Genomic DNA, 15,511 nt, shown 5'->3' on the forward strand with positions numbered 1-15,511 from the left:
TAAGAAATTGCACACCATGCAGAATATCAAAACTTTTTTTTTTAAATGAAAGTATCAAACAAAGTATGAAACATTAAAACATGTTTATTTGGGGCGGTATAGCTCGGTTGGTAGAGTGGCCGTGTTAGCAACTTGAGGGTTGCAGGTTCGATTCCCGCTTTCGCCATCCTCGTCACTGCCGTTGTGTCCTTGGGCAAGACACTTTACCCACCTGCTCCCAGTGCCACCTACACTGGTTTAAATGTAACTTAGATATTGGGTTTCACTATGTAAAGCGCTTTGAGTCACTAGAGAAAAGCGCTATATAAATATAATTCACTTCACTTCACTATTTTAGATATAATTACATGTTCTAGGATGTTGTACGTAGTGAAAACATTGGACTATTCACCGACTGAATCGTAAAATACAAACGTTTCAAGGAAGGTTAAAAGTAATTCTGTACACTTTATTTTTCATTGCATTGTATTAGGAAAAAAATGTATGCATCTTTAAAAAAGCCAGTTTGTTTCAGTCAATGTGAGCTAATATACAGTACACACCAGCGTCATGGTGACAGCTGTGAAATTTCTCAGTGTGTGTGTCGTCAGTATGTGTGTCATGGCGTTGACCTCCATAACGGGGATGATGATGCATTGTGTTTATCCCACGCTTTCATGCACGCATCCCACCCGACTGAGGCGATAACCGCCTCCACGGGTACAACAATCTCTTTCAGGTCTGTGGGGACATCAACCAGCTGGAAAAGTGTTTGCTTCAAAAAGTGCGGCGTAAAGACACAAAGTGAGTGCTAAGACTTGTTTTGTTAAATCCATTAGTGGAGGCTGCTGGCTGTGCAGCATAAATGGAGATTATAGAGATTAGACTTTAATGCCATGAGACACCTTCCACTGTCTTAACACTGATCCTCACCCCCCCTCTTCCACTGCTTCATCTAATCTCATCCACTCGCTCTTTCGACTCATCGCCTGCTGCCATGAAGACGCCTGTTGTCCTGCTGCTGCTCCTCTCTCTGGCTGCCCACAGTAAGTTTTTGTCCCATTGTGGAAATACATGTTGGAATTAAAATTTGGGAATAACTCAAGAGTAGTCAGTGTACAGCTTGCTGTCTAAAAATGACAACACACAGCAATTACCGTCAAAATACAAGACACCACATGGAAGTACATTTTAGTGCATTTAGTTTTAGTGTGTGCGAACTATAAAATTGGTGATCTACTCAGACTGTGTGCACAATTGATAACAAGTGCAAAAGCGGCGCTGACTGCCCTACTTAAATTAAGCTTTTGCGTGTATACCGGGGGTCACCATGGAGACACTCATTTTCCTCCACATTTAGGACATCATATGGTCCGACCTGTGGCATTTCATGTTGTTGAACATGCAGCACACAGATATATGTACCACATCTCCTTCTAGGCTTTGTTAAGGCGAAATCTAGACCAGTGGTTCTCAAATGGGGGTACGCGTACCCCTGGGTGGGGGTACTTGAAGGTATACCAAGGGGTACGTGAGTTTGTTTTTTTTAATATTCAATAAATAGCAAAAATTGTAAAATCCTTTATAAATATATTTATTGAATAATACTTCAACAAAATATGAATGTAAGTTCATAAACTGTGAAAAGAAATGCAACAATGCAATATTCAGTGTTGACAGCTAGATTTTTTGTGCACATGTTCCATAAATATTGATGTTAAAGTTGTATTCTTTTGTGAAGAAATGTTTAGAATAAAGTTCATGAATCCAGATGGATCTCTATTATAATCCCCGAAGAGGGCACTTTAAGTTGATGATTACTTCTATGTGTAGAAATATGTCTTTATAATTGAATCACTTGTTTATTTTTCAACAAGTTTTTTGTTGTTTTTATATCTTTTTTTCCAAATAGTTCAAGAAAGACCACTAAAAATGAGCAATATTTTGCACTGTTATACAATTCAATAAATCAGAAACTGATGACATAGTGCTGTATTTCACATCTTTATCTCTTTTTTTCAACCAAAAATGCTTTGCTCTGATTAGGGGGTACTTGAATTAAAAAAATGTTCACAGGGGGTACATCACTGAAAAAAGGTTGAGAACTACTGAGCTAGACAAGAGAAGCTACTTGTAGCGCGCTGGAAATGTTGTGAGGGTCCATCTGGAATGATTCAGATGCAAGAAAATGCGCATTGTAAGAAGTTTGTTTCAAATAGGAGATCTAATATAATGTTTCGATATGAAAAATTAACGCCATTTAAATAAATATATAAAAAACGCCGCCATGAGACACCAAAACAAATCATGTTTTTCAATCAGCCCTTTAAGTCATCCAGCAGCTATACAATTATGAAATGTCATTGCTGAATAGACATGTCGAATATTTTTATTTCTAACAGTCCAAATATGTTGACGTGCACAAAAACTAAACATTCTCTCTTTAAATCTGCTGCTTAATCGCCTCCTTTTCCCCGCAGCGTATCTATGCCAGTTTTTGCAAACATTCCAGGCATGCTAGATGTAGACTCTAGACAGCAGCCACGGGACAGTTTTAAGTCTTGATAAATCACATTGGGAGTGCTAAATGATCATGTTGGCATCTCCTCTTTCCAGTATTGTGGCTGTTCTAATAATCAGCAGGATTGCGCTCTCAGTTTTGCTCATTTAAGAAAGAAAATCCACTGCGCACGAACGTACTAGATAATCATTGCATGCGCTGTTTTGCTAGTTTGGCGTTTATTTTAAAACATGCAAACATTTTAGTAGAGTGTCCAAAGTGACAGGGCCGCTGGTTTAATAAAAAATAAAATATTTTTTTAAAAATGTACTTATGTGAAACATTTTTAAATCAAACTTGAATTTAATTTTAAAATGAATTAAGTGGAACGAAACTGTTCAATAGTTTGTTTGAAACATACATTTGAAAATCTTACTGATGCATAATTAGTCAGGATTAGAACCCAGTACTTTACAACTGTTTACGGCGGAGCTGTGTGCTACCGTAAAACTGTTCAGGTCAATTTCCCATTAAAGTCTTATCAGTGACGGAGCAGGATAAGGCTAGGAATACGTTTGGGTAAAATCTTTAACATTTAACATGACTACTCTATCCATCCATCCATTTTCTGCCGCTTATTCCCGTTCGGGGTCGCGGGGGGCGCTGGCGCCTATCTCAGCTACAATCGGGCGGAAGGCGGGGTACACCCTGGACAAGTCGCCACCTCATCGCAGGGCCAACACAGATAGACAGACAACATTCACACTCACATTCACACACTAGGGCCAATTTAGTGTTGCCAATCAACCTATCCCCAGGTGCATGTCTTTGGAAGTGGGAGGAAGCCAGAGTACCCGGAGGGAACCCACGCATTCATGGGGAGAACATGCAAACTCCACACAGAAAGATCCCGAGCCTGGATTTGAACCCAGGACTGCAGGACCTTCGTATTGTGAGGCAGACGCACTAACCCCTCTGCCACCGTGAAGCCCATGACTACTCTAAAAGTTTATAATATATATATGTATATGTACACATATATATTGTTCTACTAAAGAGATTGCCATAATGGTTAAGAGATGTATTTACTTTGTTTCATTTAACATTTTTATTTCCAAAAAATCTGATGTGTCTGAAATAGCGTGTCTCTATTAATGCATGATTTAGTCATAGATTTTAATTTAAACATACACAATTTTAATTTTTAATTTTTTTTTTTTTTTAGGAATATGCAAGTTATCTTTCTAGACTTAAACTGAAATTCATCTACAATAATAATAAATATTCCCCTGGAGGGTTAGTAATTGCTTGTGTGTGTGGACCAACCGTATATAAACCGGTCACTTAATTTTGTACACCTGCACAAGCCAATGAGGTTGGATCAGTTTTGATTGAAAGAAGTTTGTTTTTAATATTATGGTTCTGTCTCAGTATGATTCCCCTACACTGGGGGGCCAAATCCAGCCCGGGAATGACAACATAACGGCCCCCCGAGTTCAGTTCAAAACCTGGGAGACAAACATTTTTGCAGCAAATTCCTAAAAACACTAGAGTGCTCCAGTTGTGTAGAGGAACTTGGACCGCTGCAAACACATTGTCAGATCCATGCATTGACATTTTAAACTTACAAGCAAACATAAAACACTGGGTTCCAAACTTGTGATTTACATAACTTAGGCGTTCCTCAAGGCACCCCTTTATGTCCTCTCCTTTTTGGAAATTACATATGTTTTGTAATGTGATTTATGCAAGTAAAGTGTTGCTTTACCTTGTTTACATCAGATGCAGTCAGTAGTCATTTATTTTCTTTAGATATACTAGTGGTGTTTCTCAAGGTTCCATCTTAGGTCCTCTCTTTTTCATCATTTGGACTATTCAACTGGTTCCCTGTGAGTTCAGTTAAAAAAACAAAACACATTTTTGCAGCAGACTCTTAAAACCACTAAAGTGCTGTCATATAGATGATCTTTGTGTGACGTCGTGGTGGCATTGTGGTGACGAGTTGTTCTCTCATGGGCGCAGCGAAGATGGACACAGCGTGAAGTAGGAACAATAATTTATACTGACAAAAACAGACTAAGAACCACAAACACTTGCTTGAAGGCACTAACAAACAAAACAGAAAGCGCTAGCATGAGCTAGGGACAAACAACTGAAATAGCATGGAAGCTAATGTACATGAAGGTAGTTACCACAATACTGGAAAGAGCGACGTCAACTGTAGCGTGAAGCAAACAAGAGTCCAAGAAAGAATGTCAAACAAAGGCGGTCTTAAATAGGGAGATAACTAATCAAGGGCAGGTGCGCGTGATCAAAGGAGCGACAGGTGACACTAAATGGGTAAGTATGACTACGGAACCAAGCCAGGAAGTGCCACAAAGAACTGAGGAAGACAAATACTAGACAGAATGTGATAACAAACAGAACCAAAACCAGAATATGCAATGATCCAAGATGTGGATCATGACACTTTGACTAGATTTATTTTTCAGACGGCCCTTAGAAAAGGCAGAGCGCTCCTGTAACTCTTGACAAAATAAAATGTCGACTTTAGAGGTTGCTGGTTTTATAGAATATACAAAATAAGAAATATAGTGAATGTCAAAGTCTGGTTCCCCGATCTTAAGCTTTCTGGAAATGTGGCCCCCAAAACAACGTAGTTGAATATCCTTGCACTACACCGGAACCACAACAACAGCTCTTGCCCTGGATCTTATTGGCCTGTGCAGGTGTGCCTAATGAAGTGTCTGATGATCAAGCATACTTATTGACATGCTTATCTTCAAATCAGCCGTTCTGTCCTGTTCTGTCTGCAAAGGCTCCGCCCTCAGATGCCACACGTGCGCCGCATCCAGCGAGGAAGACTGCAACAAACAAGGCTCGGCCTCCTGCCCGCAGTACGCCGACGCCTGCGCCACCATCACCGGACCGCGTCAGTAAACACACCAAACACACATTAAGTTGCTTGTATGTGAATATCTCCCGAGGATTTCGGGGTGTCCCTGAATGCAATTTAACTGTGACACCTGACCTCTTTTTCAGACACGGTACTCAAGTCGTGCAGCTATAAGGATTTCTGCGACAAAGCTCAGGGCAGCACCTCTGGAGCTAAGATGGAGTGTTGCCATGGCGACAACTGTAACGGCCCACATAGGAGCCACAGTCACGGGGACCAGAATGGCAACAGCACAACAGCTGTGACCAGCAGCCCCGCCCTGATGCTCGCCATCCTGCTGCCGCTGCGTTTAGCCTTCAGTCACTTCTAGACACTTCTTTTTGGGAGAAGATCAGCTATCACCTCTTTTTTTTTTTTTGCTACAGCCTCGCACGCCACTGAGTTTTTTACTACCACAACCATCCTTGTGTCAAGGGTGTCCAAACTTTTTCCACTGAAAACTCAAGGTATGCCAGGGCCATTTTAATATTTTTCATTTTCTAACCAATACAATATATGTATATAAATACATATATATGTTTGTTTTTTGTTGTTTTTTTACCGTGGGGGCTTCCCTCTCGTTTGTCCCAGGGACCCATAAGGGTCTCGGTTATAAAATAAAACAAAAGTAAGTCATACATATGTATATATTTTAATTATTTTCATCCAACACTCAAATCTCTAGATCATCTTTGGGTATATTTGTCAATAAATTGTCTATTTTTTAGGCTTTTTTGTCACGGTAAACTGTATTTTATGGCAAAAACACAAAATATGGAATATTCCCCCCAGCCCACCAAAAAATTCAAAGTGAAATATTTGAAGTAATTGAAACCTTAAAAAGGTCAATAACTCACACCACCATAGATATTTAATTCATTATTTATACCAATGAGAGTTAAAAAAAAACAACAATGAAATTATTGGGGATCCAAAAGTGCTAAAAAAAAAAGTCACACTTGTTTTTTTAAACTATCAACACTAAAGTGTCTAGATCAACTTTAGATCTATCCGTCGATTATAAGGTTTTATTATTTTTTAAATGTTTTTGTTTGTTTTATGTCCTTTTTTTCCAAAGGAAAAACATTTGTAATGTGGCAAACAAACAAAACATGCAATATTTTCCTTCAAAAAATATTTCAAAGTGGAATATTTGGTGTGCAGTAATTAGAGCCTTGAATAGGCTAATAATTCATAACATTGTTTTTAATTTATTTTTTTGAGCAATAACAGCTAATAAATAAAAAACAGCCTGCATCGAATTGTTATGTTAATATTGTTGGTAACACTTTAGTATGGAGAACATATGAACCATTTATTAGTTGGTTATTAACATAGGTTTAGGGTTGAGGTTGGGGTTAGGGTAAGGGTTGGGGTCAGGTTTAGGTTGAGGTTAGGGTCAGGGTCAGGTTTAAGCTTAGGGTTGAGGTTAGGGTTAGGGAAGACTCTTAGTTAATGGCTTACTGGTTGTATAATAAGGCAATGCAGAATAAGGAATTAATAACTACTTAATAATGACTACTTAAGAGCCAATATGGTACTAATTTGCATGTTAATTAGCAACTAATTAATGATGAATATGTTCCCCATACTAAAGGGTTAACAGATTATCAAATATTTTTCTCGTTATAATTCACATGTATGTTTTAAAAAATAATTTTTTAGGGTGTGCCTCGGGTCGTTAAAAAATTAGGGCCGCACTTTCGACACCCCTGATGTGTTAGAATGAACTGTTCTACCATTGGTGATGCATTCAAGGTGTGTGGTTTATATACAAGCAGTGTTATTTCCACATCCCAAACTTGCTTTATTCATGTGCAACTTAAAAAAAAAAAAAAGTATGTGGCAAACTTGGTGACACAATTGGCGTATCACTGCTCGTCTGCACCAAACTGAAGCAGATTGAGTCTAATGCCAGCCAAAAATGTAAAAAAAATAATATTTTAACGGTGGACATTCATCCACGAAAATAAAAATATGAAGAAGCTGTTGATGGTGTGTTTGACAGAGTTGCAGCTAGAATGAGCTACCGTAAAAGTCCACTCTCCAAGGTAAATAAATGTACATTATTATAACAGAACTACTGTAGTTGGTAGCGGTACATTATATTGTTTTGTTTTTGAATAACATTATCTAAAAGCTAGTTTTTATTTCTAAATACATGTTACATGTTAAATTGTGATGTTATGTTTCAAATGTATTTAAATTAATTTTAATTGAAGACGTTGATCTGAGATACATGTGTTTTGAGTAAAGAACCAATTAAGCTCCTAAATTGAGGTGATATTGGGCTTTTCCAATAATTAGAGGTTGGTAACATAATGTAAAAAAAATATTGTAATTTAGGAAAATGTGTATATTGTGAAGGGCAACGTTTGAATAATTCATAATAATTAATCATATGAACCTTTGAAAGGAATTGGTATATTTACAAAAAATTTAATTTGATATTGTACAAATAATACAAATAATATTTACATCATAATAAGATTAATAATAATGAATATTATCCATATTCGTTTATCAAAATTTAATGTTTGTTTCTTTTTCAAAACTGTATTCCCTTGGATGATATTTTACAGCCTTTTAGTGGCTAAGATGATTATTATTGGATTCATTCACAAATGTCTTGTTTTGCAAAGGATGTGTTGACAACTTGTCGCTGGTAAAGATTGATTTAATGTGTTGTTTGTCAATATTGCTGTTATTCTAACTGTTAACCGCTTCAATTGTTGATATTTATTTCCTGTCCACATGACTGAATAAAGTACATAACACACCCATACGACATGACACATTAGATTGTCTGCTTAATGGGGCAAATTATTCACAATTTTGCTTCTTCACCCTGAAAGACAAGAGGAAGGACATCAAATGTTCAATACGAAGTTGAACTGACAGGATAAGAGCGCTATACCTCGCTGATTTCTTATCCTGTCCTGCGGTCGCCAATCAGGTTGTGTATGTGCCACCACATCCTCTTACTCGAACAGGAGGTCACAGCTCTTCAGCAGATGAGCAAACTGAAGACAGTTTGAGGGAGTGACTTCAGTGCAGCAATGTATCTAACTGCTTTACATTACTTAAGGCTTCACTGCACAGCTTAAAATAAAGTCTGGAGCTCTACCAACTATCTATTATTCAACGCCAGGTGTGAGAGTTTGATTATTTAGAGTTTCTTTAGCGAATAGGCTAACATACCATGATGTTGCTGTTAAAGTGTAAATGCATTGTTAGCATCACATAGCTACTGTACACTAATGTTGTTGCAACTTGCTGGCCTCTGTTTCCTACTGTGGGTACTTTTATAGGTACCAGCCGAATTACGTTAGTACAGTGCCATATTTTGATACCTTTGTTGCCCATGACATCATGTCCGATTGCAGACTCAACATCGACTCGCGCACTAGGCGGGGAAACAAGCAATTAAGCACTCAAAGCTTGTTATGATTACAATGTTCCATGCCAACATAGCAAGAAAAAGGCGTTCAAAAGTGCAGTAAGGCTCCACTTTTCAAAGTGTGCTTGATCAATGCTATTTTACATCGAACATACCAGTGTTTCTTAACCATAGGGCCCCTAGAGTGCTGCCAATATATATCTGTTTCTCAGCTGTGGTCCATACATGTTGCAACAGTACTTAGCTGTAATACACTTTTCCAACACTTGTGGCAGTAATGACCATATCAAATAAACAGAAGTCTGGAGTTAAAGTCATAGGGAAGTTTCTTAAGGGGAAAAATGATTTAAGTGGTGAAGTTTTATTTTCATTTGCACTTTACTTTTATTGACAGTTTAAATAGGGCAGTGGTTCTCAAATGGGTGTACGCGTACCCCTGGGGATACTTGAAGGTATGCCAAGGGGTACGTGAGATTTTTTTTAAATATTCTAAAAATAGCAACAATTAAAAAATTCTTTTTATAAATATATTTATTGAATAATACTTCAACATAAACTGTGAAAAGAAATGCAACACTGCAATATTCAGTGTTGACAGCTAGATTTTTTGTGGACATGTTCCATAAATATTGATGTTAAAGATTTCTTTTTTTGTGAAGAAATGTTTAGAAATAAGTACATGAATCCAGGTGGATATCTATGACAATCCCCAAAGAGGGCACTTCAAGTTGATGATTACTTCTATGTGTAGCAATCTTTATTTATAATTGAATCACTGGTATGATTTTCAACAGGTTTTTAGTTATTTTTTTTTTTTTTCCAAATAGTTCACGAAAGACCACTACAAATGAGCAATATTTTGCACTGTTATACAATTTAATAAATCAGAAACTGATGACATAGTGCTGTATTTTACTTCTTTATCTCCTTTTTTCAACCAAAAATGCTTTGCTCTGATTAGGGGGTACTTGAATTTAAAAAAATGTTCACAGGGGGTACATCATTGGGTTCCGGTTTGGTGGCCGCGGGATTAGGTCTCTGCTTTTTGCAGATGTGGTCCTGATGGCTTCATCTGGCCGGGATCTTCAGCTCTCACTGGATCGGTTCCCAGCCGAGTGTGAAGCGACCGGAATGAGAATCAGCACGTCCAAGTCCAGTCCATGGTTCTCGCCCGGAAAAGGGTGGAGTGCCATCTCCGGCTTGGGGAGGAGACCCTGCCCCAAGTGGAGGAGTTCAAGTACCTAGGAGTCTTGTTCACGAGGGGGGGAAGAGTGGATCATGAGATTGACAGGCGGATCGGTGCGGCGTCTTCAGTAATGCTGACGTTGTATCGATCCGTTGTGGTGAAGGAGCTGAGCCGGAAGGCAAAGCTCTCAATTTACCGGTCGATCTACGTTCCCATCCTTACCTATTGCCATGAGCTTTGGGTCATGATCGAAAGGATAAAATCACGGGTACAAGCGGCCGAAATGAGTTTCCTCCGCCGTGTGGCGGGGCTCTCCCTTAGAGATAGGGTGAGAAGATCTGACATCCCGGAGGAACTCAAAGTAAAGCCGCTGCTCCTCCACATCGAGAGGAGCCAGATGAGGTGGCTCGGGCATCTGGTCAAGATGCCACCCGAACGCCTCCATAGGGAGGTGTTTAGGGCACGTCCAACCGGTAGGAGGCCACGCGGAAGACCCAAGACACGTTGGGAAGACTATGTCTCCCGGCTGGCCTGGGAACGCCTCGGGATCCCCCGGGAAGAGCTGGACGAAGTGGCTGGGTAGAGGGAAGTCTGGGCTTCCCTGGTTAGGCTGCTGCCCCCGCGACCCGACCTCGGATAAACATATATGTAAACAAAATAATAATATTAACAATAATAATAATGTAATACAATTCTAAATGACTTATTATTGTACAGTATTCTTTTTTTCAGAAGCGTTCTGTTGCCACCAAGCTTCCAGTGTGTTTGAGTGCGTCGTGTTTGACCTACTTTGCTCTGTCGGCCCCAGATTAACAAAAGTGAGCACACATTCCGCGCACTGAACAAGTCCCAACAAAAACCGGCAGTGTTTGCGCTCATAAAAAGACCGAAAATGAGGAATTGTGCTTTTTAAAAAGTACAATTAGCAGAGCGTCTACTAAGTTCCTCATACGAGCGCGAGGAGGAGGCGGATTACTTCCGGGGTTGGTTACGTTCCAATAGCGAAACCCGGAAGTAAGTAGCAGAAAGAAGGCTGCGCTGTAAGGCGAGCACACGGCAGGACGGGGAGTGGCTGCCTTTCTTCGGCACGTCGGACGTTCGTCAGAGTCAAAAGTAGTTTTTTAAAAGCAAGTTCGCGTCCGTCATGTTGGCCCGCCGTGTCCAGGGGGAGTTGTAGAGGTGTGAGGCGCTGCTTGTGGCGCAGACACGGACTCTGGAGGCGGGTGAGTCCGCGCTGGGACGCTTGCTGTTTGTGTGCGTGTTTGACGTGGGGAGACACAATCATGGCAGGTGCTGCAAAGTCCTCCTCGTCACCAACATCACTATCACATCGTGCATTATGGAGTCGCTGGGTACTTCCTTAATGCATGGCGCCTTTAACACGAGTGGGCTTCTCTGCACATCCTGCTGCGTGACTTTAACAGAAGGAAGTGTCCGCGTCTGATCATTCATTTTTGCTATGTAGACCAGTGGTTCTCAAATGGGGGTACTTGAAGGTATGCCATGGGTACGTGAGATGTTTTAAAGATGTTTTAAAAATAGCAACCATTCAAAAATCCTTTATAAATGTTTATTGAATGATACTTCAAGAAAATATGAATGTAAGTTCATAAAGTGTGAAAAGAAATGCAACAATGCAATATTCAGTGTTTACAGCTAGATTTGTTTGTGGACATGTTCCATAAATATTGATGTTAAAGATTTTTTTTGGGTGAAAAAATGTTTAGAATTAAAGGCCTACTGAAATGAGAGTTTCTTATTTTAAACGGGGATAGCAGGTCCATTCTATGTGTCATACTTGATGATTTTGCGATATTGCCATATTTTTGCTGAAAGGATTTAGTAGAGAACATCCACGATAAATTTCGCAACTTTCGGTGCTAAGAGAAAAATGCCCTGCCTCTACCGGAAGTCGCGGACGATACGGCACCCGTGTGATGGTTCCTCACATATTCAAATTGTTTTTAATGGAAGCCTCCAACAAAAAGTGCTATTCGGACCGAGAAAACGATAATTTCCCCATTGATTTGAGCGAGGATGAAAGATTCGTGTTTGAGGATATTGATAGCGACGGACTAGAAAAACGCGATTGCATTGGGACGGATTTCGATGTTTTTAGACACATTTACTAGGATAATTCTGGGAAATCCTTTATCTTTCTATTGTGTTGCTAGTGTTTTAGTGAGTTAAATAGTACCAAATAGTCGGAAGGGTGTCTTCACGGGTGTCTTGACGCCAATGTCTCAGGGGAGTCGACGGCAGCTATGGACGGCACAAGCTCAGCTTTTCTCCGGTAAGAACTGACTTTTTAACCACAAATTTCTCACCGAAACCTGCTGGTTGACATTTGGTAGGGGTCCATGTTGGCTTGACCGCGCTCTGATCCATAGGAAAGTTTCACCTCCAGGAATTTTAAACAAGGAATCATCGTGTGTTTGTGTGGCTAAAGGCTAAAGCTTCCCAACTCCATCTTTCTACTGTGACTTCTCCAATATTAATTGAACAAATTGCAAAAGATTCAGCAACACAGATGTCCAAAAAACTGTATAATTATGCCGTTAAAGCAGACGACTTTTAGCTGTGTGTGTGCGCAGCACTCATATTTCCTAACAGTCCGTGACGTCACGCGTACATGTTATCATTACGCGACGTTTTCAAGAAGAAACTCCTGGGAAATTTAAAATTGCAATTTAGTAAACTAAAAAGGCCGTATTGGCATGTGTTGCAATGTTAATACTTCATCATTGATATATAAATTATCAGACTGCGTGGTGGGTAGTAGTGGGTTTCAGTAGGCCTTTAAGTTCATGAATCCAGATGGATCTGTATTACAATCCCCAAAGAGGGCACTTTAAGTTGATGATTACTTCTATGTGTAGAAATCTTTACTTATATTTGAATCACTTGTTTATTTTTCAACAAGTTTTTAGTTATTTTTTATATAGTATTTTCCAAATATTTCAAGAAAGACCACTACAAATGAGCAATATTGTGCACTGTTATACACTTTAATAAATCAGAAAATGATGACATAGTGCTGTATTTTACTTCTTTATCTATTTTTTTCAACCAAAAATGCTTTACTCTGATTAGGGGGTACTTGAATTGAAAAAAATGTTCACAGGGGGTACATCACTGAAAAAAGGTTGAGAACCACTGATGTAGATGAAACAAAACACTTGACATTTGGTACTCCGGTCCAAAACATACCTGGTGTCCAATATTTATTATTTTTAATGTGATTAATCACACTTTTGAACTTGGATTAATCATAGTTTATCACAGTTGCTGCAAAAGCGCTGAATGGTAAATGGGTTATACTTGTATAGCGCTTTTCTACCTTCAAGGTAGGGCTGGGTGATGCGTCCTTTTTTCAATATCTCAATATTTTTAGACCATATCACGATACACAATATATATTTTGATATTTTGCCTTAGCCTTGAATAAACACTTGATGCATACAATCATAACAGTATGGTGATTCTGTGTGTCTACATTAAAACATTCTTGTTCATACTTCATTAAAATACCGTATTTCCTTGAATTGCCGCAGGGGCGCTAATTAATTTAAAGCCTCTTCTCACTCCTGCGCTTACCAAAGGCCTGCGGTAAAAGTAAGCATGCGCTAATCATTTTAAAACCTCTTCTCAGTCCGGCACTTACCAAAGGTATGCAGTAAAAATTTGAGTGTGATGTAAGCTTGTACCTTAAATCCTACTAAATAGCTCCTAATCTTCTTCCCTTTATGCGATTTCAAATTACCGGTATTGAAATCAGCCTCCTCCATTTTGAAAATGATGACTGGGGAAGTGTCACTCGCGACGTCATGAATTTGACCAGGCGGTAATACTAAGCATGCGCTAATTATTTTGGGAAGCGAGTAATTCAAGGCAGGCGCATACTATATGCCCTGCGGCAATTCAAGGAAATACGGTATGCTTATTTTAAACTTTCATGCAGAGAGGGAAATCACAACTAAGTCATTTTACCAAAACTGTATTTGTTTAGCATTGGCACAAACATTCATGTCATTTCCAAAACAGAAAGTGCAAGATTGTCAGAGACGTTTTAAAACAAGCTATAAGTGCACTTTAGTGCATGATGTCACTAAGATGACATATCAAAACAACACTAAATGAAAGTGCACTTTTTGGACAGAACGCCACTACAATTGTTAAAAACAAATAGTGCACTTTTGTGCAAGATGTCACACAAGATATTTCAAAAACGTTCAAATATAAATAAGCTGCGTAATAGGAAATCAAATAGTGTATGTCCTTCGCTATGTGGTAGGTTCCTGCGGACGTTATCTCCTTCTGTTGTTGACTATTTGTTTCATATGGTGTTGATGTGGAAATGGTTGCCTCTCCATTTTGTTGGCGTGGCACTGAAAGGAGATGTTGACTTGTGGAGTATGCACTCTTCATTCTCTAGCGGGTCCATCCATCCATTTTCTACCGCTTATTCCCTTTTGTGGTCGCGGTGGGGCGCTGGTGCCTATCTCAGCTACAATCGGGCGGAAGGCGTTGTACACCCTGGACAAGTCGCCAGCTCATCGCAGGGTCAACACTGATAGACAGACAACCTTCACACTCACACTTTTCAAATGATGCTACATATTAGCAGTAATGCTACTTTTTGTAGCAACACTTTTGCCCCACAATTGACATATTACGGTTGTCTGTTTGACATATTCCCACTTGAAGCCAAACCACCGCCAGACGATGGACCCCTGCTGTTTTTCTTGGGAATTAGTTCTTCCTTCATTTGTTACCATATTCGCACCTTCTTTCTCTCGTATTACCACTCGCACCACAGCTAACGTTACCCCTGCCACTACCTCTATGCTCCGCGAGGGCATATATGTATGCGACGAATGTAAAAAGGTGCACTTCTTATATCTCTCTGTGCGACGGAGAGACAAGAACGAGTGAGAAACGCATGTAGTGTAATGCCCGCAGCTAAAAGCAACTGCGTGAGAACGTATACTCAAATATTACGATATAGATAGATAGATAGATAGTACTTTATTGATTCCTTCAGGAGAGTTCCTTCAGAAAAATTAAATATAGTCATCTTCTATATCGCACAGAGACAAACCCCCGATATATCGATGTATCGCCCAGCCCTACTTCAGGGTACTCAAATCCCTTTGACATTATTTCTACATTCACCCATTCACATACACACTGATGGCGGGAGCTGACATGCAAGGCCCTAACCACGACCCATCAGGAGCAAGGGTGAAGTGTCTTGCTCAAGGACACAACGGACGTGACTAGGTTTTCAGAAGCTTGGGATTGAGCCAGGAACCCTCAGGTTGCTGGCACAGCCACTCACCCAACCTCGCCACGCCGTCCCCAACTACTTTTTTTTTACAACATATTCCACGCTGAGTTAGGCATATACACATTTTAGGATTGGATAGCATTCACTTTATTCATCCCACAATTGGTAAATGATGTGGTTGTAGCGCAGATACAAAAATAAAAAAATAAGGTGACCAAAAG

The 15,511-nt window shown here is 39.6% G+C and overlaps 2 protein-coding genes across 4 annotated transcripts in view; both read left to right on the forward strand.

Moving 5' to 3' along the window:
- The first annotated feature begins 724 nt into the window (after nucleotides 1-724).
- si:ch211-113d22.2 (uncharacterized) lies at nucleotides 725-8,207 on the forward strand. 3 transcript variants are annotated; one of them, XM_061906434.1, is made up of 4 exons: nucleotides 725-1,025; nucleotides 3,298-3,431; nucleotides 5,298-5,411; nucleotides 5,522-8,207. In XM_061906434.1, exons 2-4 carry the CDS (start codon nucleotides 3,302-3,304, stop codon nucleotides 5,743-5,745), a joined length of 468 nt encoding a protein of 155 aa, XP_061762418.1. In that variant the 5' UTR covers nucleotides 725-1,025; nucleotides 3,298-3,301; the 3' UTR covers nucleotides 5,746-8,207. The 3 variants fall into 3 exon arrangements, with proteins under 3 accessions (XP_061762418.1, XP_061762419.1, XP_061762420.1); XM_061906435.1 differs by lacking the exon at nucleotides 3,298-3,431 and having other exon boundaries at nucleotides 730-1,025; nucleotides 5,271-5,411; XM_061906436.1 differs by lacking the exon at nucleotides 3,298-3,431 and having other exon boundaries at nucleotides 748-1,025.
- A 2,777-nt stretch (nucleotides 8,208-10,984) lies between these two features.
- The window catches only part of plekha2 (pleckstrin homology domain containing A2), a 53,430-nt gene continuing 48,903 nt past the window's right edge, over nucleotides 10,985-15,511 (forward strand). The window contains exon 1 of the mRNA XM_061906433.1: nucleotides 10,985-11,223. The gene's annotated coding sequence lies outside the window, so the exon portion shown is untranslated. The remainder of the gene's footprint in view (nucleotides 11,224-15,511) is intronic.

This window comes from Nerophis ophidion, linkage group LG07 (assembly GCF_033978795.1).
Source record: "Nerophis ophidion isolate RoL-2023_Sa linkage group LG07, RoL_Noph_v1.0, whole genome shotgun sequence".
Lineage (NCBI taxonomy): Eukaryota > Metazoa > Chordata > Actinopteri > Syngnathiformes > Syngnathidae > Nerophis > Nerophis ophidion.

Bases quoted from the DNA above. Each gene is read 5' to 3' on its own strand.
- si:ch211-113d22.2 (XM_061906434.1), top strand. From the start codon at position 3,302: ATGTCTTTGGAAGTGGGAGGAAGCCAGAGTACCCGGAGGGAACCCACG. The intron at 3,432-5,297 runs GTGAGGCAGACG...CTGTCTGCAAAG, and splicing joins GACTGCAGGACCTTCGTATT to GCTCCGCCCTCAGATGCCAC. The intron at 5,412-5,521 runs GTCAGTAAACAC...CCTCTTTTTCAG, and splicing joins CGCCACCATCACCGGACCGC to ACACGGTACTCAAGTCGTGC.